We start from the raw sequence: 24,803 nt of genomic DNA, 5'->3' as shown, positions 1-24,803 counted from the left end.
TAGGTTAGGAAGCTTAAGCACCTAGGTGCAGGAAGTGGGAAGATTAACTATTCTGCCTAGCAACAACACTTTGATGCTACAAAAAGGATTTTCCAGCTTTTAACATTTTCTTAAATGTATTTATTACTGAGAACTTTTTGACTTGGAATGCATGCCAGCAGTCCTATTGTATCTATAGACCTAATGGTGTTGCCCAGTCCACTTGTCATTGGTCAAATGGATTGACTATTGTTTCTGAAGAATAATGTAGCTTCGTATTTCACTTAAGCAGTGGACCTTTAAAAGAAATATTTGACAGGTGTGGGGCAAGGATGCTTTCTTAATAATGAATTTGAAATAACTTTGGGGATTAGCCTATACTCTGTTCTGGCAGCTGTGTGTTCCGTTGTATTTGTGAACATTGAGTCTGTAGCAAGGAACCAGTTGCTTTTGAAGAGGTTTCTCCAAATGCAACATGAAATTCCTCTTCCAGACTCAGTTGGCGTCCTTAGGACTTTAGATTGTAGTTTAACAAGATACAAACATTTTAATTGAGCTATTGTCAAGGGTTGTCTTGCTTCTGAATGACAAATTTAGTAATTGGTTGGTGTTTTTATTCTCCTGTTCGTTCATGCAACTTGGTATTTATAGAATGTGGCCTACAGAGAATTGGTGTAGGAATGAAAATGTATACAATCGGTCTTGGTCCAAAAGCATGAACTGGTAGCAGTTGTTGACAGGATTAATCTACTAGAGCTGGGCGATTTTATTTAAAACGGATCTCCACCCTAATTACATCATTTGCTTAATAACATTGGCGCTATCTGTTATGCTAAAAACAGTTATTTTTTTTATAGCTAAATGTGTACAGTACCTGTACATTACTGAACCTTCCGGTCTGCATGTATACAGGAGTTTTCCGGGCATTGCATCACTTCCTGTTAGATGCAGTGCGCTCTGCGCAGCCGTGTTCTCAAATTTTGCGCCATTTCAAAAGCCGCTGTTTCCCGTTGCTTGTGCGCATGCGCGAGATCGAGCGGTGGATGCTGGGACATCAGCATCCACCGGAAGAAGGGAGTGCAGGCCTGTGGGCTTATGCCCACAGTTAAAATGGAACCAAAACGGAAGGAGGAATATAAGTTTATATTTAACACAGGATGGCAGTGGAGCGGCCGCGGGAGACAGAAAACGTGAGTTCAGCAAATTAGGGGCATTAACTAGGCATTAACAAAAAAATGTTTTTGGCGTGGGATATCCGCTATAAAAAGAAACTCAATTTACAATTCAAAACGACCCCCCCCAATTTAAAACAAAATAACTGCGAACTGTAAATATATTTAAAAAATATATATTTATTGTATTTTAATTAAAGTGCATCAACATGAACAAAATTGCAAAGGCAAACCATTTCTCTAACTGAAAAGTCAGTGTGCAACAAAGATTGTTAAAAATCCAAATTATTTATACTGTATTTGGATTGAGCGAATAAAACGACAAAAAATCCTGGAGGTAACTTTCCCAGGATCGCGGCGGATTGACTTCTCCCCTGCACACCCCAGAGAGGCCACCGAGGCAGGAGGAACACAGGAGGGTCAGTTGTGAGGGTCCACACCCGGTAGCAGGAGGACTCTAGCGCCGGTCCTGAGGAGCTGCGGGCAGGATTTTTTTAGGCGAGGCTTCGGCCTAGTCCACGACGGCCGGCCTCCCGGCCCTTTCCCGGGATCGCGGCTGACTGACTGTAAAGTGTATTGTACGCTTATGCTATACTGAAGAGGGGAGGGGAAAAAAATCTCTTTTTTTGAAAAAATGACTTACCGACTCGATTTTTAAATCGTATCGATTTTTTTTTTTTTTTTTTTCAGCCCTATAATCTACTAATCTTTGTAGTAAGTAGAGGTGGTGCTGCGACTTGTTTTGGGGTATACTGGTGTAGGACCAGACATGAGTTGCATGTGGGCTTGTCCAGAGATGTGCCATATTTTACTGCTTATGCCGATTGCACCTTTTCTGGCCTGGTTATGGCATAACCAGGCCACGCCACTTGTTCTGTACCCTGTGCTGTAAATTCTACACAGCATAATTCTGCATTCTGTACGCGAGATATTCCACAATGTGTTGGTGTTTACACCAGGGCTGTGGAGTCGGAGGAAATCTTGAACATTTAGGAGTCAAAACATTTATCTACCGACTCCACAGCCCTGGTTTACACTTTCTTTGCCCAAGTTCAGTCCTTATGCTAACTTCTTATTCTGTAATTGTTGGGTTGATCATTAAGATACTGACCTGGGACAAGTCTGAAGGTGTTCTTGGTCAGGAGCTCCAATTTTTGAAGTCGTTTGGTCAGCATCACAGGCAGTTGACATGTGTTCAGGTCACTAATGGCAGCTTACAAAGTTCTGGAATGACAGACTCGCACATAAGAAAACAAGTTGCTGACAGGTATGAAGAAAAGTCGCACAGTGCCCTCAATCAGCTGGAGTGGCAGACGGGGGTCTAATCAGGCAACCTTCACTACAAGGAAGTGTCAGAGCTTGCCTGTTTTCTCTTGTGTTAATGCTTTCATGTTGGCCCATCACGTTGTAGTCTGCCGTGAATGTGGTGGAGTTCCGGCACTACTACCGTAGAAAGTGACAAAACTTGTATTTCAAAGTAGCCCGGTATTCTGACTGCGTGGGGTCAATGAAAACTGCTGGAGAAGTTCCTGTACTTGATAGCTGTCAAGAGCTTTAGTTTGGTCAGGTTGAGCTCTCTGTGGGCATAGCCTACCTGCTGAGTGGTACAACATTTTCTTCTGGCATTCACTTTGTGCAACTAGCTGTTGTACTTGTTAAATCCCTGTGGAAGAATTCTAGTCTTCCAGTTTGCACCTAAACTGATCTTGTGAAAATGACGCTTCCTATGCTCTTGGTGTCATATACTACATTATTTCAGCCCACTGCAGGCTTGTTTTATACTAGTGTGTGCAAGAGTGCTTTCTTACAATCATCCCTTTCACACTGGGGCAGTTTGCAGGCGCTATTGCGCTAAAAATAGCGCCTGCCAACCGACCTGAAACAGCGGCTGTTTCTCCAGTGTGAAAGCCCGAGGGCTTTTACACTGGATCGGTGCGCTAGCAGGACCGCTACAAAAGTCCTGCTAGCCGCATCTTTTGAGCGGTGAAGGAGCGGGGTGTTTACTGCTCCTCCACCGCTCCTTCCCATTAAAAGCAATGGGGAAAGCGCGGCTATACTGCCGGAAATGCGCCTCTGCAGACCCGTTTTCGGCCGCTAGCAGGGGTAAAACCGCACCGATAGCAGCCGAATACGCCACAATACCGATGGTAAAGTGCCGCTAAAAATAGCGGCACTCTACCGCCACCGCACCTCCCTCCCCAGTGTGAAAGGGCCCTTTAGAAGTGTATGCAAGTAGGATACCTGATTGGATATTATAAACATCTAAAGGTTATAAAACCCTTTTGTATATTAGTTTTGGCAAGAGCAGTGAGGCAGGTTTTTATTACTGCATATAAGCCCTTATTTTTCCTGGTGACCATTGTCACTGGGACTGAAAGTGAAGAACATTCTCTAACTTTTGAGTTGTCATTAGAACAGAGAAAATCTTCAAGTGCGGGAAATTGCTTTTGTCACAACTGAGATGGTACTTCCCTCCCTTGAGATAAATGTTGTCTTGTTTCCTGTTCCTCACTCACGTCATACAGGATGTGCAGAAATATCCCAAGTGCGAAAAAATAGCCATTGCATTTATTCATTTTTCAGGTCGGCTCTAGAATCAGTACAGAGTCAATGACGGCTAAAAGCAGTGCTGTTGGGCCTTGTTGGTTGAGCCATGTTTTTGCGCCACCAATTAAACTTGCCATGGTTGTGATGCTTTGCTCTGTGACATGGTGGATTTGATTGAAATCACTAGTAAAAAGGCTTGATTTAAAACCAAGCGTTTTTTTTTTTTTTCCATTTTATTCAAATTTGATAATTTAAAAATCAGATTTTAAATTAAAACAAATCTTATTTTTGGTGGGGGGGGGCTATTTATTTTTATATCCACCCTTCTTTTGTGATCAGAGTAAAAATGACCCACCCCGCCCCCCTCCCCCGTTGCGTTCAGTGGGCAGTACCACCGCTGAACATGGTCCTTCCAAGCTAATAGGGATACGCCACAACTGAGTAAGTGTAGAATCTATGGGTGTTAAAATAGGCATTAAGGATGCATTAGATCACCTAATCACTTCTTCCTGTCAAATGCCTCTGAAAAGTGATCTGAACACAACCTCTGTGTAGTTGGAAACCTGAATACTTGTTCTGGTTAAGGTCAGTATTGAGAGACTTTTTTTTTTTTTTTTTTTTTGTTTTGTGTCAGGTTTTGCATTCTCGTGCAAGTCTATAGGAATAGAAAACCTGTTTGAAGCAGGTAATTACAGGTCAGAAAGGGGTGAGCTGTAGGTCAAATACAACTGTAAATTCTGGAAAAATCTCAGAAGCTCTCAAACTGATGACATCAACACAAGCCGAAACCTGTTGGCACTGACCCTTGTATTGCTTTTTATAATGGTCTGGCCATTGTTGAATGTTCATAATAAAGGCAGTGTTGTACGTGCCTGGTGCATAGGCACGGATTACTGTAAATTGTTACATGTTACACACACTAGATCTTAGATAAACATGTTATGTTTGCCTGCTCTGTGTAATGGTTTTGCACAGAGAAGCCCCAATTCTCCTCTTCTCGGGTCCCACGCCTGGTGCTATGGGCGCCTTCCCCTTGCTGAGTGACCCATATCAAGCCTGTTGTTCTGGGGTCATAAGTACATACTCCCTCCTGAGCTGGCTCAGCACTACCCCCTCCTCACTGCCTCTGATTGACCGCAGTAGAAGCCAGTGGCTCCTGCTGCAGCATCTCGGTCAATGAGGAAGGACAGACCCAGGAGAGCCGCTGCTCTCGTGCACTCTGCTGGATTGAGATTTGGCTTAGGCAAGTATTGGGTGAGTCGTGTGTCTATTCAGCCGAGGTGTGTCTGCCCTCTCTCTCCTCATTGGCTCAATGACTTTGACAGCGGGCAGCCAAGACTCTCGTGCAACATCGCTGGATCGAGATGGGGCTCAGGTAAGTATTTTGGGGGGCTGTTGCACACTTTTTTTTTTTTTTATCTTACTGCATAGAATACATAAAATTGATTACAATCAATGTAATGTCTTCTATGCATTAAGATGAAAGCTTTTATTTTTTTTTTTAAATGCCAAACATGTCATACTTACCGCGGTTCGTTTTGCACAGAGTGGCCCCGATAATCCTATTATGGGGTTCCTCTGTGCTTTTGGCTCCTCCCCACATCATATAACCCCTTGGAGAGTCCAGTATTTGCGTCCATAGACGCAGAATGTAGGACTCAGCCCTGCCCCTGCATCATTAGATTTTATTGACCGCAGCGGGAGCCAATGGCTGCACTGCTATCATCTTTCCCATGGGTCTTCAAACTACGGCCCTCCAGTTGTTCAGGAACTACAATTCCCATCATGCCTAGTCACGTCGGTGAATGTCAGAGTTCTACAATGCCTCATGGGATGTGTAGTTCCGCAACAGCTGGAGGGCCGTAGTTTGAGGATCCATGATCTATCCAATCAAGAGCCAAGAGCAGAGAGGAAGCGCGCGTCTCCGCCGAGGGAACGAATGGGCTCGGTTGAGTGAAATGTGGAGGGGGGGGCTAGGGGGCTTGTTCAGTATGATTGCAACCCCTTTAAAAAATTGGATATATGGAGTATGCCCGCATTACCAAGGTGTGGGGAGGGGTACGGCTGAACCCCTTTCAGCTTGTGGAAATTTTTGAAGCCCCTCCCCCCCTCCCCCTTCTTCTTTTTTTTTTTTTTTTTTTTTACACATTTATCAAGTCATTAAATGTACTGATGAGAATTTTTGTACGATTGGTCATAATTGTTAAAAGCTGGTCACCACTAAGAATGAGCTCTGGCGTGCTATCCTTCACTTCAAATCTACCAGTGTGTGGTGACTAAGGATGAGCTCTGGCGTGTTCGCATAGAACACGTGCAGAGCCCGCCAGGAAGTGTGCATGGCGCTGTGCTAATCACAGCCAGGGAGACATTGTCCCGATGCTCGGCTGCAGGGATCGTGAAATGTCTCCCTGGCTGTTATTGGCACAGCTCCGTGCACACTTCCTGGCGGGCTCTGCACGTGTTCTATGTGAACACGCCAGAGCTCATCCTTAGTCACCACACACTGGTAGATTTGAAGTGAAGGATATCTGTTATGTTGTCTCTGATCCCTTTCTGAAGGCCACCTTTGCCTCCTGCGTACAATGCCATTTTCCGTACAGGCACATCGCTGTGTGTGATGGTCTGGGGCACTGGTCGGTCCTGGTACTGTTTTTACAGGAGTTCCCATGTATCCTCTGATGCTAGACATAGGCTTGGCAGTGACAGACGGTAATGACAGGTTCCCTTTTAAATAGGTCCAATCACAAACAAGTTTGTACATGGTGTACTTTTTATTTGCTAATGATACCTCACTGTAATCTTTGTATCTCTATCCAAAGTTCTGTGTCCTGCCTTAGCTTGCCTACTTGTGTAGCACTGGCCTCCTATGTGAGGGGTCTGGATGCCAGAGTCTCCTGTCTCCGGAAGTACCACGTGTGCTTGGCTCCCATCCCCCCCCCTCCCCCCTCTCACCACCCTAAGCATTCTGCAGGAACGTGTCAGCGTGCGATCCCGGGCCTCAGACTAATTAGTTTTGAAATGGAGTTTTGATTGAACTCTACAAATCGATGCCGCTGCAAAATTTGTTTCTCGGGCTTCCTATTAAAAGCCATCTTAAGGGGCAGTTTTTACTACTCTCCCTGTCGTTCAGTCGATACATTTAATAACAACTTACAGGCTATTTTCAATAAAGTGGCGACAGCAAATTAGTAGTTTGAACATGACAAGCCTCCTGCAAGATCAGATTCAGAAAACTCCGGGCAATTAGATTTTTTTTTCTTTTTTCTTTCCTAAGGAGGAAGCATGTTGCGGTAATGAGAAGCACTTGGACCGGTGCAGACACATTATTAACCCCTGCTGTGCTTCATAGTAGTGTGATACACTCCAGCTGGGTGGCAGAGAGACAATTGCAGCCTGGCTGCTGTGTATTTTAGACCATGCTGTACACTCGTCAGGGATGAATCTTCTAGCTCAAGACTTTCAAGCACTTCAGCAAATACCAGAGATGCAGCAGAACATCTTGGATGTTTTAGGATGGCTGCACACTGTTGGATATTTCCGCTAAAGTGAATAATCAAAGATTATTTATACTTTCATAGTTTGAACTATGAGTTCAAATACCAGTCTTTTCCCCATGGGATTGTACACCCCCATTACCACCCATCATACCATAATTTAAATAAAACGCACAACAAGGATTGTGGAAAGTTTTAGGCCGCGGCCCCTTTATTGGGTTTAAAACAATTTTAATTATGACATGAACTTTAACCTTTAATACCAAACAGAATCGCTGTTGACCATTAACCGACCAACATGCTTGGTCACTAAGACTCAAGCAGCAATATCTTATACCAACCAAATACCAGTTTACCAACCACTGCCCACCCTCAAAGTGGGCAACATTAGCCAAAAAGATAGGCCTTCAATATCAAACAGAACTGTTGGCAAACAATAACAGATCAATTTGCTTATTCACTAAGACTCAATCAGTAATATCTTATATAAACCAAGTAACAGCGTACCAACCACTGTCCACCCACAAAGTGGGCGACATTACCCACATAAAGAGGGACTGCGACAAGGGGAAATAAAGGGGGGGGAGGGTGGGAGAGCAGGTCAAAATATCCAGAAGGAAGGCTGAGGAGAATCCAGAGGTGAGTCCAGCTGACCGACCTGAGGTAATTGCTGACTTTGCCCAGTGACAGGAGAGGATATAAGTAAAAGGTTACACTCATTGGCTAGATGTTTCCCGCCAAAGGATTTGTCACCAATCCAGTGCTCAGCAGCTGAGGTAAATCTTCCTAGCAACAGCAGGCAGCTTGTCACCTAAAACATAAAACCGAAAGAACCAGCAAAGCAGCCATAGAGAGACATGTACTTAACAATTTTCATAGCCCTCTATTAAGAGTAAATTGTATTTATTAAACAAATGGGTGTTGGGGATGACAATCCCATGGGGCCACTTCTCTATTTTATTCTTTCGTGGCCCTGACATTCTGATCACATGATTGAAAATATGACTAATGCTGAAAACGTTCAAACACTCACCCCTCTCTTGTCAACACTTTCAGAGTGTGAGTTCAGTTCTACCTTTCATGGGTATTGCCCACCCTATGGTATGGTAAAGTGAGGTAACCTATGCCAACCAGTCCGATTTTAAGAAAAAAACAGACCTGGTTGCTGTGATTTACTGTCAAAGCTATCTGAAGGCATGTTCATTTGGTCGGATCTTGCCATTTTGCCTAATATTGTAAGGAAAGATCTTTGTACAAACATGAACATTCACATTGAGGGAGAGAGGCGAGACGAGCATTTAGGGAAAACCAATAACTATTACCCAACATTGGTCAGTTGAACCCTACTCCAGAAAATTCAGTCAGGAAATGTCGGTAGTGGCTAACTATGGCCTAAAGCAGTGATCTCCAAACAATCTAAACAAAGGGCCGATTTATTGTCCTTTCAGACTAGGAGGGCCGGACTATTTCCAGCGGGAGTGGAAATTTTCCTAGCATCAGTGGGAGTAAGCATTGCCACATTTGGTATTGGGGGGAGAAACAGTGCCCAGTCCTTGGTATCATAGGGAGGAATAGTACCCTATTGTTGGTGTCAGTGGAAGAAATGATGCCCCATTGTTTGTGGCAGACTAGTGTCTTGTATCAGTGGGAGGAATAGTGCCCAAAGGGCCAGAAAAAGACATACAGAGGGCCACATTCGGGCCGCAGTTTGGAGACCACTGGCCTAAAGAAAAGCAAATGTTCCCCAATCTGACTTTTTGGTCCGGTTTAGCCTATAGAGATACAAATTTTCCCATGTCTGACCATGGTCTGTTACGACCTAGAGACAACAAACATTACTCAATCCAACCATGGTCTGGTTTGGCTTTTAGAAATGCATGTGGTCCTCAGCCTGACCATTAACAGCCCATTGAATGGCTGGCTGTTTTTTAATTTCTGCAGACAGAACTCCAGGCGAATGGCTAAATGCATATATTTTATGATTTTTACCCACTAAAGAATTTGAAATTTGTAGACATTATTGAGATTTTACGCATCTTCTGCATTGTAAGGACATTTCAGTTTCAGTAATGCACCTTCCTCTTCCTCCATCACATTTGCCCCTCCATCTGCATCATTACTTCTGTCTAATTAGCAGTAAAGTTGGTCCAGGAAGTCGTAAAGTGATCCTTGCTGTGTGTGATGCAGAGTTGTAATTCACAAGATTGACTGTACTGAATTACAGATTCTTTGGCAGGTGAAATTGTAAATGGATATGTTTAATCTGTATTTAGCGGTTTACTTGGAGTTCTACTTTAACGTATAGGAGAGATCTTTTTTTCTTTTTTTGGGAAGACTGAAAATAATCCACATCAAATACAGGATGATACAAGACTTTGAGCTGATAAAATATACTGCTGTTTTAATTTGTAAGCTCTGCAGCTGTTTAGAAATAACCTGTTGGCTTTGAAATAAGGGAGCCGCTGTAGGCTCAGGAAGGTGTAGAGTCCAAGACTGTCTTCTTCATCTTTTGTTCTTTTCTTAAAGCGGAGTTCCACCCAAACTTGGAACCTTTTGCTTATCGGATCCCCCTCCTCCATTGTTACATTTGACACCTTTTCGGGGGGAGCGGGTGCCTGTTTTTGACGGGTACCCTGTCCCCACTTCTATCGGACCTTGCCGCAGCCCTGCTGGCAGGCCAGTAAGAGTGCAGGGCACTTTACACATTTGTAGTAAGGACCGGGCAGTGAAGCCTTGCGGATTCCCTTAACCGGCAAGGGCGGCAGCGGCACCTGACAGCCGATGAAAATATCGGCTCGGGTGCCGATATCGCTGGATTCCAGGATAGGTAAGTGTCCTAATATATAATAAAGTCGGCAGCTACAGTATGCGTAGCTACTGACTTTTCATTTTTAACCTGCGCAGTTGCTGTCCTAGAACAAGTATATGCTTGTCTGGTGTCACCACTGCAGAAAGAAAGCTCCTTCAATGTTCTATAGTTTTTATCAAAATGCTGGTTTCTAAGGAGACGTAAAAGTAGAATACCTAGGGTATTTCCAAGTACAAAGGTTTCCAGGTATAAGTAGTTAATATCTGAAGCATTTGAAAAGTTGGTCTATATATTGATTTGTATATTGGCTGGGGAATGGCAAAATGACTTCCATATTCAATGTGCACATTCACCTTGTGTATATGTTGCCTGGAGTCTTCAAACTTGTCCCAAGCTTGTGGTTTATGAACTCTTTGGCCACACAGACTTTAAACCTATATTGGACATGAAGATCTAAACCAGGGATATGCAATTAGAGGACCTCCAGCTGTTGCAAAACTACAAGTCCCATCATGCCTCTGACTCTGGTGTTATGCTTGTGGCTGTCAGAGTCTTGCTATGCCTCATGGGAATTGTAGTTCTGCAACAGCTGGAGGTCCGCTAATTGCATATCTCCGATCTAAACATTCAGTTCAAACGCATAGTAAACTTATCACAGAACAATTGGCGGAACTAAGCTCCTCTTGGAATTGCTAACTCTTAGATCCTCAGCTCCTCATGGGCGGGTTTTGGTTTTACCTTCTGTTCTCAAATGTTTTTCTTGTCGCTAGTAGACGGTTGAGGTTTATCCTCCAAATCCTGAGAGGTTTTTACCTAAAACAGTTGACTCTGTACTGTGATACAAACCCGACTAAAGAATGGTATACACAAGTACTTTTTTCTCTTCGTTCAACACAGCAGGGCTGAATAGAAAAATATTCCTCACCGCTCAGGAGGAGCCGCTGTACTAACTATCCAACGTTAGTACAGCAATCTCACCTGCTATGCTATTGTGTTCCCCCCTAAACACTGTGGTCAGGGCTCCCAGCCATTGGCTGATCGGCAGACCTTTTCGGTCATGTACTTTTGACATAATTCGGCTGTTTAGACTGACTGCAGTACACACGAGTTGAATGTCGGCTGGTTTCTATTGAACTGGCATTTGGCCCGTGTGTACGTATCGACCCCCTGGCAGACTGATCTTGAAGTAAGAATAGAACCGTTGTTGCTCCCTAAATCAGGCCAATACCATTGTGTCTTTTATTTGCTTCACCACACTCGCCCAACTAGCGGAGGAGATTTGTGCACTGTAATAGTTTCCCGATCTCCCAGTGGTACTTTTATTGGTGTTTTATTAGTGTCTTTACATTGTAACAGCCTGAAATTGTTATCTAAAATTAACCATACGTTTTCTAGTAGCCATGCAACCTGTACAAATTATGTTTTTTTCTGGAGGCACTGGGGTTAAAAAGCAATAATGATTGTTTGCAAGCTCCAGGACTCTTGAGTGTTGTAGAGATTGTGTTTGCACTCTTTTAGTGACTCGGGAGGTTCAGATCACATCTAGCTGCTCGAAAACCTTTTCGCTTTTGAATAAAATTGTTGCAGAACCCATATTTTATTTTTAACTCTTTTTCTGCAGGTGGTTTAATCTTTATTAGAATTGTAATAATTCATCCAACATTTAGGCAGTTGAAAGATCAGCCAAACATCACTGTCCCATCAATGTGCATGTTGTGCAATTTTTTTTTTGAGAATCGGGCTCCATGCACACTGATCATTAAAATAACTTTATAAAAACAACAGTAGCTTTGAGTTTTTTAACGTTTTTGCAATATCGTTTATTAGTGTTTTTCCACATTAGAGGTTTTTAGTGTTTTTTTTTAATGGATCAAAAACGTTAGACGCTGGTGTGCCACGTTTATGGGCGTTTAATGTTTTTTAAAGTGGAGGTTCACCCGGAAATAAAGTTTTTTAACCTTGGATTCCTGCTCATTTTGTCTAGGGGAATCGGCTAGTTGTTTTAAAATCGAAGCTGTACTTACCGTTGTAGCGAGAGATCTTCTCCGCCGCTTCCGGATATGGGCTGCGGGACTGGGCGTTCCTATTTGGATTGACAGTCTTCCGACGGTCGCATCTATCGCGTCACGATTTTCCGAAAGTAGCCGAACGTCGGTGCGCAGGCGCAGTATAGAGCCCCACCGACGTTCGGCTTCTTTCGGCTACTCGTGACGCGATGGATGCGACCGTCGGAAGTGTGTCGGAAGACTGTCAATCAAAATAGGAACGCCCAGTCCCGAAGATCATACCCGGAAGCGGCGGAGAAGATCGCTCTCTACAACGGTAAGTACAGCTTCGATTTTAAAACAACTAGCAGATTCCCCTAGACAAAATGAGCATCAATCTAAGGGTAAAAATGTTTTTATGGGTGAACTCCCGCTTTAAGTGTTTTTTTTTTTTTGTGGTCAGAAAAACAACTCCTGAACGTGATTTTAGGGCGTGCAGACAACAGCCCATAAACTCCACTGCTGATAAATGTCCATGTGTGCATTGACACATAGGATAGCATAGAGGGGAGTTTATGGGCTGTTAAAACAAAAAAAAAAGATGCACAAACTCCCAAAAAACGCTAATTTTTATGAGCTTCAGTGTGCATGGAGCCTCGGACTGTTGCTACGTACCCAGCCAAGAGCTTTTGTATTGGGCTATTGCTTACATGCTGCTGTTCAGTATACTAACAATATTGATGCTCAATAAAATAATCTCAGGATCCCTTCCCTTTAAATAGGAAAACCTATTGTGTAACGCACACCTATATTGTGAGATAAAAGCCATATCCTTGCTGGCAAGATGAATGCTTCCTTCCTCCTCTGGCTAGTACCTTATCAAAGGCATGATATCAAAACCAAATTAAGTATTTTTATTTTTTTTCCCCATGTATGGTGCAGGCAAAATGTAATCTTCATTAACTGCCTTGTGCACCGATTTAGTGCCTAAATATATTAAGAAATTATGTGTATATATTTTTTTTTTTCCTTCACTTCCCCTTCTCCACTCCCCCCTATGGCAGATGTTGTGGTCTCATTTGATTGCATAGGAAAACTGCAGTGATACAACAAACACCCAGAGAGATATGATGACAAATGGGTCCAGATCCCGGTAAATTACTTTCTGCTCAAATCGAAATTTCATTCAGTTTGTTGCTAGCAGAGATGAAGTAATCTAAATTGTGGACTCAGGAGCAGATAGAGGGAAGTCGGAGCAAGCATTTCATTATCAAGAGAGAGAGAGAAGGTTAGAATGAAAGAGATGAGCGGAGGCAAATCTAAAGTGTTGACACTATGATTGAAAAGGTTAACCCATACACATTATATATCAACCTGGATAGCAGTGACTTCCTAATGGAAACTCTGCTCTGATGGCGGTTTGCTGGAGTTTCAATACACCGAGCATGATGTCTTCTTAGATATACAATCAAATCCCCTTAACCCCTTTGATGACTCATATCTCTTGATATGATTAAAGCACAAAAAAAAAAGAGACTTCTTCAAATAATTTCAAGGACACAATGCATTTAAACTCTAGTCATGAATTGTATCTTTTTTATTTTTTTATTTTTTTTATATGACGAACCTAGAAATCTGATAAAAATAAGTGTAGAACAGAATTGTTTTGTATTTGCTTGAGGTATGTAAGTCACTGTTTTTTGATTGCATCTCTGGGTTCCCTGTGAATAGAAGGAAGGTCGTATTTTTCTGCTGATACAAAAAAAAATGCGTTTTTTTTTTTTCAATATTCTGCTGTAAACCAAACACTACAATTTCAGATATTATTACCGGTCTCCTTTTTTTCTTCCTTCTACTAAAGCAACATTTTTATGCATCTGGGGTGAAATTTTATGGTCATAAAATTAAGTGTTTATTTTTTTTATCATTGTTTTATAGGTTATTTGGCAACAGTGGCGCATGCAGTGCTTGCGGACAGTCCATTCCAGCCAGCGAATTGGTCATGAGGGCACAAGGGAACGTGTATCATCTTAAGGTACTTGTCTATGGTCTTTGGGGGTCCATGTCACATGATGTAGTTGCCTAATGCCCGGTACACACGATTGGACGAATAATCGTTTTTTTTTTTTTTTGTATGCTAATCTCACGTCGAATCTGATGAGTTTACTAAAGTCACGAAAATTCTCATACGGCCGAATAAAAAATCGGAAGTGATGTCATGTGTTGTAATGCATTTGTATTGCATTTTCGAACGACAGCTGTACTGATTAAACGAAAATCGTACGATCTGGTATTGTCCGCAAAAATTTTCCGTGCATGTCCGATAGAATAAAATCGTATGAACTGTCCTGATCGGCTCTCGGAAGCTCTGTACTAACGATTATCGTACAATCGATTCTAAAGCGGCATTTTTCGTACGATTTTCGGATCGTGTGTACGGGGCATTATAGTAAGCAGTAAAGAACTGGATATGACTTGAGTGATCAGAAGTTTTTGCGTTTCCTGTAGCAACCGGTCTTTTTTTTTTTTTCTCTCCCAAATGTTGCCGCCACATATATAGCACAGGCCTTGGGTATTTGAAAGCTTCAGGCATTAAACAGTTAAAGTGTGTCCCTTTCTTCTTCAGTCACTTAATTGAAGCTGTGACCTATATTACTATTTTAGATTTTTTTTTTTTTTCTGAATCTATATCTTTTTTTTCCCATGCAGTGTTTTACGTGCTCAACTTGTCGGAATCGCCTTGTCCCAGGGGACCGGTTTCACTACATCAATGGCAGTTTATTCTGTGAACATGATAGACCTACAGCTCTTATCAATGGTCATTTGAATTCACTTCAGAGCAATCCACTACTGCCAGACCAGAAGGTGAATATTTGACTCTTTATTAACAAGCTTCTCTGAGGGGGCTAATTGCTACCCCTGTCTTTGCAGTTGATCTTATTTGCATTTTCTTGTGAGGGGGGTGTAAGGTGAAGAATGAAGGTCTTTCCTATAATAGAGCAGCATTAAGCAAGACGTCAATAGCACAAACCTATGCAATTTACTTTTTTTTGACCTGGGGTTTTTTTTTTTTTTTTTTTTTTTTTTATTATTCCATTTTAACCTTTTTAATTTCACCCTTTTGGGAAAAAAGTTTTCAAAATACAGTATTTTAAAGTTTAATTCCAGGCAACACTGTTGATGCATATTTCATCAACCTTGGTTTGCAAGCATAATTCATTCCAGAAACATGCTTGTAATCCAAAGCACTTGTATATCAAAGCATTTTTTTTTACAGGGTATAAAAGAGAAGAGAGGCGCCTCTAAGTGTAGCAATAAGTTGCTAAATGTTGTACCTTCATTAAATGTAACCATATTGCTACACTTAGAGGCTCCTCTCTTCTTCTTTGTTTATACTCGGTTGTGACATGATGCTACTCTTATATCAAGACATCGCTTGTATATCAAGGCAAAATGTATTAAAACATTTTGCTTGTCTTGCAAAACGCTATCAAACCAAGTTACTCTCAAACCAAGGTCTTACTGTACTTGTATGGGAGTTTTTAAGTGCCGTAAGACTTCAATTCCTGTTCACCTTGTAAAGCCAAACTGGTAACCTGACTTTTCTCCGCTGCCGTAAGGGTAGGTCACCTTGCTGGCACCAGCCTTGTGCTTGGCCACCTGCAATAAACTTTTTTTGTATTGGTCTCTCCTCCTCCTTCCCTGTCCAAACATGTGCATGTAGTGTTCCCAATTGGCTGCTAGTACTGCCTGCCGCAATACAAGATGTTGGTGCCAAGGTACATTGAGATACTTGCCTAGTGGCTTTTTAAAAATGTATATATTTATTTTATCTTTTTTTTTTTTACTAAACACATAACTACATCTACTTACTAAGTGGTTGTAAACCCACAGTAAAAATAAAAAAAACCCTGCAAGACAAAGGCATAATGAGCTAGTATGCATAGCATACTAGCTCATCGTGAATTTCTCACCTTAGATCGAAGTCCCTGTACACCGCTCAGGTCGGCGACATCGCTCCCAGAGTTACTTATGGGCACCACGGGCTCCGACGCTGAGATTGGCCGGAGCCACAATGACTTTAGCGTGGGAGCCGCCGGTAACGGCACACTAGCTGAAGCAACGGCACAAACATGCCATTGCTTCAGTGCGCATGTGCCCATGATGTCGGCACATGCTGATACAGGGGATATCTCCTAAACTGTGCAGGTTTAGGAGATATCCAGGGTAGCAATGGGTAAGCCTTATTTATAGGGCTTACCTGTAGTAAAAAGTGGTCTGTAAGAGTTTACAACCACTTTAAACACATTGCAATAATTATGTGGTGTTGCATCATTCATTTCCATAGGGGCCTTTAACAATTTATTACAGCAGGTTACTGAAAGCTGATCCGTAATTGGCTGCCAATATTGTAGACCCATAAAAAGGCACACATCCGCTTTGCCAAATCGCATTAAAAGTCATGTTCTTTTTTTTTTTTACTTTAAATAACTGTTTATCCCCTCCCAGCCTAGGCAGTCTTAATCAGTCTGGCTGTTGATAATGACAGTGTGTCCATTGTTGCCCCTGTGTACATGGATAATTTCAAATTATACTTGGAATACATTATAAATTGAAGTTAAACTTGCATGCTTATCTAAATAAAATTGATTGCCAGTCCCTTTAAACACTTTGTAAATCTAAGGTATCTAGAGAAAAAAAAAACACATTTCCTCACTTCTGGCCATTTCCATGTTGGTGGAGCGTGCTTTTTCTTGGCCAATTGCTATCGTACAGCTACCCCATGCAGAGCTCCTCCCCGCCCTCTCCTCCATAGGCATACACTTGCAGGTTGCTGATGCAACATTGCAAATTACTCCTCCAAACAAGCGAGAACACCTGTTGATTGGGTGTGTCGCCATGCACCACCGACCACAGTCTAAAGTCTGCACAATTACACTTTTGTATGTTCGATTTTACAATGCATGGTTGATGAGTGAAATGGTTTTTGCCACTTATCTGATCTCCAGCAAAGACTTTGGACAGAAGGGAACTCTACGATGCATGCAGTATGTGTTAAATTGCTTTTTCTTTTATTCTTTTATTTATAACGGTTGGCACTGGAGCTAGTGGGTGGCACAGATGCTTTTTGCTTATAATACAGAATATCCAGGGTGTCTCTAACTAGCCATACACTAGTATATTTTTAAATGAATGTGAACATTTTGTATGAAAATTATCAGTGCTTCTGATGACTTGAAAAATGTCATTCGAAAGTACCTAAAAATGTAGTCTTCGTATAGTATTCTATTTTGGATCGACTAGACTTTACCAAGCAAAATCCCCATACACTGTTAGAAATTCATTCAAAGTTTCTATCCTGCGCTTTATAAAATCGAGCAAACTTTTCTAAAATTAAAAATTTCGGGCACATTTGCTGTGGCCAGCTAAAAGGAGTTCACCTTTGGGAACATGTTACATGCTCAACCAAAGAAACGGATTAAACATGTTGCAACCGCTGCCTGACTCCCCCCCCCCCCCCACCCCCTCCTGTGACAGCAGAACAGGGAGAAATTCCCCATAACTGCTATCACTTTTTGACCACGCCCTTCATTCACGCAGCTAGGTTGTGTGTGTGTGTGTGTGTGTGAACTACAAGCCCCAACCTCTTTTGCGGTTGTTGGCTTGTAGTTCTCAATGAACAGCGCTGTGGTAGTTCATCAATTCTTCCAGTTAGGGTATCTGCTTGCCCATACTGAAATATTGGCACACAGATGTACTGACAGATCTGCAGAAGACCTGCATGGCATCATCTAGCTGATCGCTGGTGCAGTGCTTTACAGGCTCAACAAAATAAATAAAAAATAAATGGCCTTTTTTTTTTTTTTTAACCTGCAAACAAAGTAAATTTTATCATTTTTTTTTTTTTTTTGTACCCTGTAGGTTAAATGAATATCTCCTAAACGTGTACCATTTAGGGGAGATTCTAGTGAGCAGCAGTCAATATCACTGGTGTATGCACTTTGAAGGAACAGCATACCCGTGCCGTTTCTTCAGAGCGCCATGTCAGGGCCGTGACTCCCACACACATACGCGGGAGTGACGTTGGCGCGGTTTAGCCAGTAAAGTGCTGCAACCCGCAAACCTGGAAGGATGACTGGGTGAAGATTGAAGCTTCTGCAGTAGTGACAGTGCGCCGCTGGAGGGCTTCGTTTCAGGGTACGTTTTTCATTTCCATACTTGCTAGCACATTGTGCCTTCACCTTGCAGTGAGAAGTAGTTTAATTTTCTTTTTTCCTTCTTACTTTGCTTTTTAAGTTTACTACTATGGTAAACTGCGCTTACTACTATGGTAAACTGCGCCATCTCCCACTCCCCTTGCTGTCCCACTTTCCAAAATGTACTTGGGCAGTTGCTGAGTTGCTAACCTTTCCAAGTATTCTCCATGGACGCTTTTCTGCTGAGCTTCTCGCTTTTTTTATTTTTTTTTATTTTGTAAATCTGATCTTAAAGGCACTGTATAGCAGACTTTACCCTTTCGTCTTCCAGGACAGCCCTGTAGATGTAGCTCCTCCCTCCGGGACAGGAAACACAATCACCCCCAATCATAAAAGGCGGTCCTCCAGGTCCTCTCCTCAGTTTTTTGTGTTTCCTGCCGGACGGGAGGAGATACAATCAGGGAACGTGTTTTTTGTTTTTTATGTGAGAGAACCTACCTCAGCCTTCAGCACTCCTCTGGCCCTAGGGGTAGAGAGCGTAGCTGGAGTCTCCTCCGCCGTGAGCTCGGCGAGAGTCGGACCCCGTTGACGGTGGGATCCGTCCCCTGTGGTGATCCGGGTGGCGTGGCCGCGAGGGTGAGAGACGCCATCGATTCGGCGCGCCGCTTCCGGTATTCGTTGAGGGGGCGGGTTCCATGCGTTCCAAAGAGAGGAAGGAGTATTCTCGGCGGAAGCGCGTCATCAGGGGGCGCCCGGAAGTATCGTTCCTACTTCAAAAAAGGGCGCGGAGGAGACTCGAAGGACCCGGCGCTGGTGTTTGTTCAGGGAGACTGAAAACGATTACACAGGACCATGGAGGCAGCAGCGGCTATTTCCGATCCTGGTCCAGCAGGCACCGGTACCTCTCAGGTAAGGCCTGGTGACGGCACATGGCTTACTCTGATAGGTAGGGGATTTTTACCCCAGATACCCCCCCCCCTAGGTGGTGAACCTGTTTGGTGGAGGTTTTTTCTTTTGCACCTTCTAGGAACCTTGTCACAGTGGTGAATGAAGGTTTAGCTGGTTGTAATGTGGTCAAACTGTGTTGTTTATTTTAACAGGTCAAGGCCCATGATAAGAACCAGCCTCCTAGGAAGAAATGTGCAGTGTGTGGGACAAAGCTAAGTTCTAATTGGGATAAGCCTTTATGTCCTGACTGTGTTAATAGCTTGGTTAAAGAAAGTTCGTTAACCACTTGTAACCAAATGTTATCATCTTTTAAAGATGAGATGGCATCCACATTTCAGTCGTTTAAGGGACTGATTGATAGGATGCAGGTTCCAGCCCCGTCCCTAACTAGGGCCTCTAGTACTCCTTCCTTACAAATTCAGGAGGAAGAGGAGGAAATTAGAGACAGAACTCCCAGATCAGTTGTTTCCTCTCAGGCAGGTTCAGCATCTGAATCAGAGGGAGAGGAGGATTCCTCCAGGGCGGCCAGATACAAATTGTCATTGGATGATGTGGGGGATCTCCTGAATGCCATCTATGACACTTTAGATATCCAGGAGGAACAGGTTCAGCTCTCACGGCATGACCTCATGTATCAGGGGAATGCGACCAGAACCAAAGTTTTTCCGGTTCATAAGTCTTTGATTGATATGATTCTGCGAGAGTGGGAACAACCTGAAAGAAGACCCTTTTTTTCAGGTAGCCTCAAACGTAGGTTTCCATTCGAATCAGATGTGTCTCATCCTTGGAACAAGGTTCCTAGACTGGATGCCCCTTTAGCCAAGGTCTCCAGGAGGACAGATTTGGCATTTGATGACCTAGGTTCCCTTAGGGACCCAATGGACAAAAGGGGGGACCTACTTTTGAAAAGAGCTTGGGACGCCTCTGCGATCAGTTTAAAACCAGCTCTATCGGCTACTTGTGTAGCAAGAAACTTAGAGTGTTGGCTCACCCAGTTACAGGCACACATCTTGGCCGGTACCTCTAGACAAGAGCTTTTAAAATCTTTTCCACTCTTGTTCAAGGCAGTGGGTTTTCTAGCTGACGCCTCAGAGGAGTCAGTAAAGTTGGCTGCCAGGTCAGCAGCCTTGGTCAATGCAGCCAGAAGATCAGTATGGCTAAAAACTTGGACGGGAGATGCCGCCTCAAAATTAAAATTGTGTGGTCTTCCGTTTTCAGGAGATCACCTTTTTGGACCCGGCCTCCAAGAGGCTTTAGAACGTACTCAGGACAGGAAGAAGGCCTTTCCTGAGAAAAAGAAAAAAGCCGAAGGAAAGAGTTTTTTTCGTGGCTTCAGGGGTTCAAACTTTTGGCAAAACCAGAAAAAGGAAGGCCAACCCAAGAAGCATTGGGCAGGCCACAAGGGGCGTGGTAGAGGAGGAATCCTGTTTAATCCTCCTCAACCCCCCCCAAAACCGCAATGACTCCTGTGTCCCCGTGGGAGGAAGGTTGGGGCAGTTCCTCCCACAATGGACCAAGGCAACCTCAAGCCCGTTCATTCTAAATTTAATAGAGAACGGATACAAACTGGAGTTTGCGTCACTGCCTCAATGGAACTTCAGGGTGACTTATCCACCCAGAGAAAGGGCAAAAGCAGAAGCTCTAATGCTGTCGCTAGGAGAATTAGTCGATCAGAGAGTTCTAATTCCGGTACCCCTGGAGGAGCAGGGACAGGGAGTATATTCCCATGTCTTCATAGTAAAGAAACCGTCAGGGAAGTTCAGGATGATCCTGAACCTTCGGCCCCTGAACAGGTTTGTAAAGTACAAAAGGTTCAGGATGGAGTCGATCTTTACAGTTGCAAGATGTCTGTTCCCGGGGTGTTACATGGCGACTCTGGATCTCAGGGATGCTTATCTACACATCCCTATACATCCAGATTACCAGAAATTTCTCAGGGTAGCAGTGAGGGCAACTTTAGGGATTCAACACTTCCAGTTCCAAGCTCTGCCCTTTGGTCTATCCTCGTCTCCGAGAATTTTTACCAAGGTTCTGGCAGAAGCTCTTGCCCCTCTCAGAGATCAAGCTATCACGGTAATCCCATATCTGGACGATCTGCTGTTTGTAGCCAGATCGGCTCAACAGTTAGGGAAGGATTTACTGGTGGCACAGGAATATCTCTCCTCACTCGGGTGGATAATCAACCGGGACAAATCCCAGTTGGTGCCATCCCAGGAAGTGGTTTACCTGGGGTACAGGATATCTTCGGTAAGGAGAAAAATTTATCTCCCCGAGGAAAAGGTTATCAAAGTAAGTCAGGCCGTTGCCCAACTACAGTCCAATCAGTGGATTTCAATCAGAGAGGTAATGAGAGTCCTGGGGTTCATGACATCCTGCTTCCCTGCAGTTCCTTGGGCAAGACATCATCAACGCCCATTACAGGAACTTATGCTCCGTCTCTGGAGCGGCCAAAGTCAAGATTTAGAGTCACTGATTCCAATCTCAGCCAAAGTAAAAAGGAAGTTGTGGTGGTGGCGAGGACATCACAACCTGAGCAAGGGTCTAGACTGGTCTTTCCCGGTGGAAGTAATAGTGACTACGGACGCGAGTGCCTGGGGCTGGGGAGCCCATCTAGGGGAAGCAGTAGCCCAGGGAGCATGGTCTCCAGTGGAGGCAAGTCGTTCCTCCAACCAAAGAGAACTGTTGGCAATTCTAAGAACCATAGAGTCATTTCAGGGAAAGTTGGTAGGACATCACCTGCAAGTTCGTTCGGACAACGCAGCGGCTGTTGCGTACCTGAACAAACAGGGGGGGACAAGAAGTCCGGCTTTGCAAGAAATATCCAACAAAATCCTCTCCTGGGCGGAGACCAACTTGTTTTCGCTGACAGCAGTTCACCTAAAGGGTACTCAAAACTCTCTGGCAGATTATTTAAGTCGCCAGCCAGTGAAACAGGACGAATGGTCCCTGAACGAAGAAGTATTTGCTCAGATAACACAAAGGTGGGGTCTTCCGGAAATAGATCTTTTTGCCTCAGAAAAGAACAGGAAAGTAACCCAGTTCTTTTCAATAGATCCCAGAGATCAGGCCTTAAGGATAGACGCATTTTCCAATCCCTGGAGGTTCAACATTTGCTACGCCTTCCCCCCAGTAAGGATGATAGCAGCAGTGCTCCAGAAATTTCGGTTGGAGGCGACAGACTTGATTTTGATCGCGCCTTGGTGGCCAAAGAGGCCTTGGTTCGCAATCCTGAAGGAACTATGCATTTTTCCTCCATTTCCCCTTCCAGTCCGGAAGGATCTGATCTCGCAGGGTCCAATCCTACACCCGCAGATAGACAGATTGAGTCTAACTGCGTGGTATCTGAGGAAGAGTTATTGAGAGCAGAGGGTTTCTCAGAGAAAGTAATAAACACCCTATTACAGTGCAGAAAGCCAGTTACAAGAGCAATCTATGCAAAATTTTGGAAAAGATTTTGTTCCTGGATGAGAGAACAAGAGTTAGATCATCCAGGTATTCCAGCTATTCTGGTTTTTTTGCAGGCTGGGGTAGATCTGGGTCTCTCCCCTAGCACTCTAAAGGTACAGGTAGCAGCCCTGAGTGTCTTCTTGCAGTGTTCCCTTCAGCAGAATTCATACGTTAGGAATTTTTTCAAGGCCTTATCAAGATCTAGGCCAGTGAGGGTCTCGACCTGTCCTTCTTGGGATCTTTCATTGGTGCTCAGAGCACTCTCAGGCAAACCTTTTGAACCTCTGGAGAAATCCATCCTGAAATGGGTCACACTTAAAACGGTCCTCTTGGTGGCAGTGACCTCAGCCAGACGGGTGAGTGAGCTACAGGCTCTTTCAATCTTGGAGCCTTTTTTGTTGATTTTTGATGATAGGATTATTTTGAAAACAGACCCCAGTTTTCTTCCTAAAGTTGTGTCCAAGTTCCATAGGACACAGGACATTGTCCTTCCTTCTTTTTGTTCCACCTCAGACTCAGAGGGAGCACCCCAAAACTTACTAGATGTGAGGAGGTGCCTTTTAGTTTACTTAGAAGCTTCCAAAGAGTTTAGGAAGAGTGATTCCCTTTTTGTTAATTTTTCAGGTAGTAAGAAGGGTCATAAGGCATCAAAATCCTCTATTGCCAGATGGATCAGAATGGCAATAGAGAAGGCTTATGAGTTAGAGGGCCTACAAGCCCCATTTGTTAAAGCACACTCGACTAGAGCAGTTTCGAGTTCATGGGCCGAGAGGGGCGGAGCCTCACCAGAAGAGATTTGCAAGGCGGCAACGTGGTCAAGTTATACTACCTTCGCCAAGCATTATCGCCTGGACTTGATGTCTGAGAAGGATCAGGCATTTGGTAGGAGGGTCCTCCAAGCAGTAACCCCACCCTGATAAGTAAGTTTCTTGTCTATCATCTACAGGGCTGTCCTGGAAGACGAAAGGGTAAAACCGAAGTTAGGCTTACCGGTAACTCTGTTTTCAAGAGTCTTCCAGGACAGCCTGGCTTCCCACCCGGTGTGTATTATTCTAAACTGGAAATGGAAGTTTGCACTAACGATATGTTGGTAAGATTATGTTTTTCAGAGTCCGTCAGGAATTCTTGGTTTAACTGAGGAGAGGACCTGGAGGACCGCCTTTTATGATTGGGGGTGATTGTGTTTCCTGTCCCGGAGGGAGGAGCTACATCTACAGGGCTGTCCTGGAAGACTCTTGAAAACAGAGTTACCGGTAAGCCTAACTTCGGTTTTTTGATATTAAAGGGTTACTAAACCCTTTTGTGTTTTTTGTAAGTTATATATTTAATATAATACACACAAGCATACTTGCCTCACCTGTGCAGTTGCTTTTGCACAGAATGGCCCTGATCCTCCTCTTCTAGGGTCCTTAAGCGTCGTCGGTGGCTCCTCCTCTTCTAGTATGCCCCGTCAAAGAAGCACTCCACTTCAGGACACCCGAGTCCTGCTTCCATGTCTATTGACAGACAGCAGGACTTGGATTTGATTGACAGTGGGAGCCAATGGCTGTGCTGCTAGCAATCTATCCAATCAGGACACGAGACACAGGCTGGAGCTGGTGTGCTTGTTCCCTTCGTGGGAATTACGAGGCCCAGGTAAGTAAAAGGGGGGCTCGTGGGGAGGGGGGCTGCTGCATGACAGGAGGTTTTTCACCTTAATGCAGGTGAAAAACCTTGAGGGTTTACAACCCCTTTAAATCTAGATTATGAACCTTCTTTTCCTTTCCTTTTTCTTTTCTTTTTTCTTTTGTAAATGAAAATATGAGGGTTGAATGGGGGGGAATCAACAACTTATTTAATGGGGGAATCTTTCACGCTGAGTTATTGTATTCTGACAGCGGGGAGACCTCCCCCACTGTCAGAATACGCTGATCCGTGCTGCTGGCTGCGGCCAGCGGCACTGATCGATTGGGGGAAAAACTCAACTGGCTGTACAGAAGTTGGTCAAGTAGATCAATGTCTGTACAAACCAGCCTGCCCACACATGGATCGAAATTCAGCTGGTCCCTGCTGAACCTGCAAAATTTCAATCCATGTTTGGGCTATTTTTCACAAATACAATTCTATTAGAGCACAAGAGTTGTTATCAAATTTGGAAATGTCCTTTCCTTTCTGTTTCACAACTTGTAGTACTTGTAGTAAATAGATGCAATTAATATAATTAAATTAAAGGGTTTCGCCACACT

The 24,803-nt window shown here is 43.7% G+C and overlaps 1 protein-coding gene across 1 annotated transcript in view; it reads left to right on the top strand.

Moving 5' to 3' along the window:
• Positions 1–24,803, top strand: part of LMO4 (LIM domain only 4) — a 58,714-nt gene that overhangs the window by 22,457 nt on the left and 11,454 nt on the right. Inside the window, exons 3-4 of the mRNA XM_040360082.1 lie at positions 13,925–14,021; positions 14,696–14,851. Of these exons, the coding sequence (XP_040216016.1) occupies positions 13,925–14,021; positions 14,696–14,851 (253 nt within the window). The remainder of the gene's footprint in view (positions 1–13,924; positions 14,022–14,695; positions 14,852–24,803) is intronic.

This window comes from Rana temporaria, chromosome 7, assembly GCF_905171775.1.
Source record: "Rana temporaria chromosome 7, aRanTem1.1, whole genome shotgun sequence".
NCBI classification, from domain to species: domain Eukaryota; kingdom Metazoa; phylum Chordata; class Amphibia; order Anura; family Ranidae; genus Rana; species Rana temporaria.
Note: the sequence above shows the minus strand (reverse complement) of the source record. Positions and strands in the feature narration are given on the sequence as shown.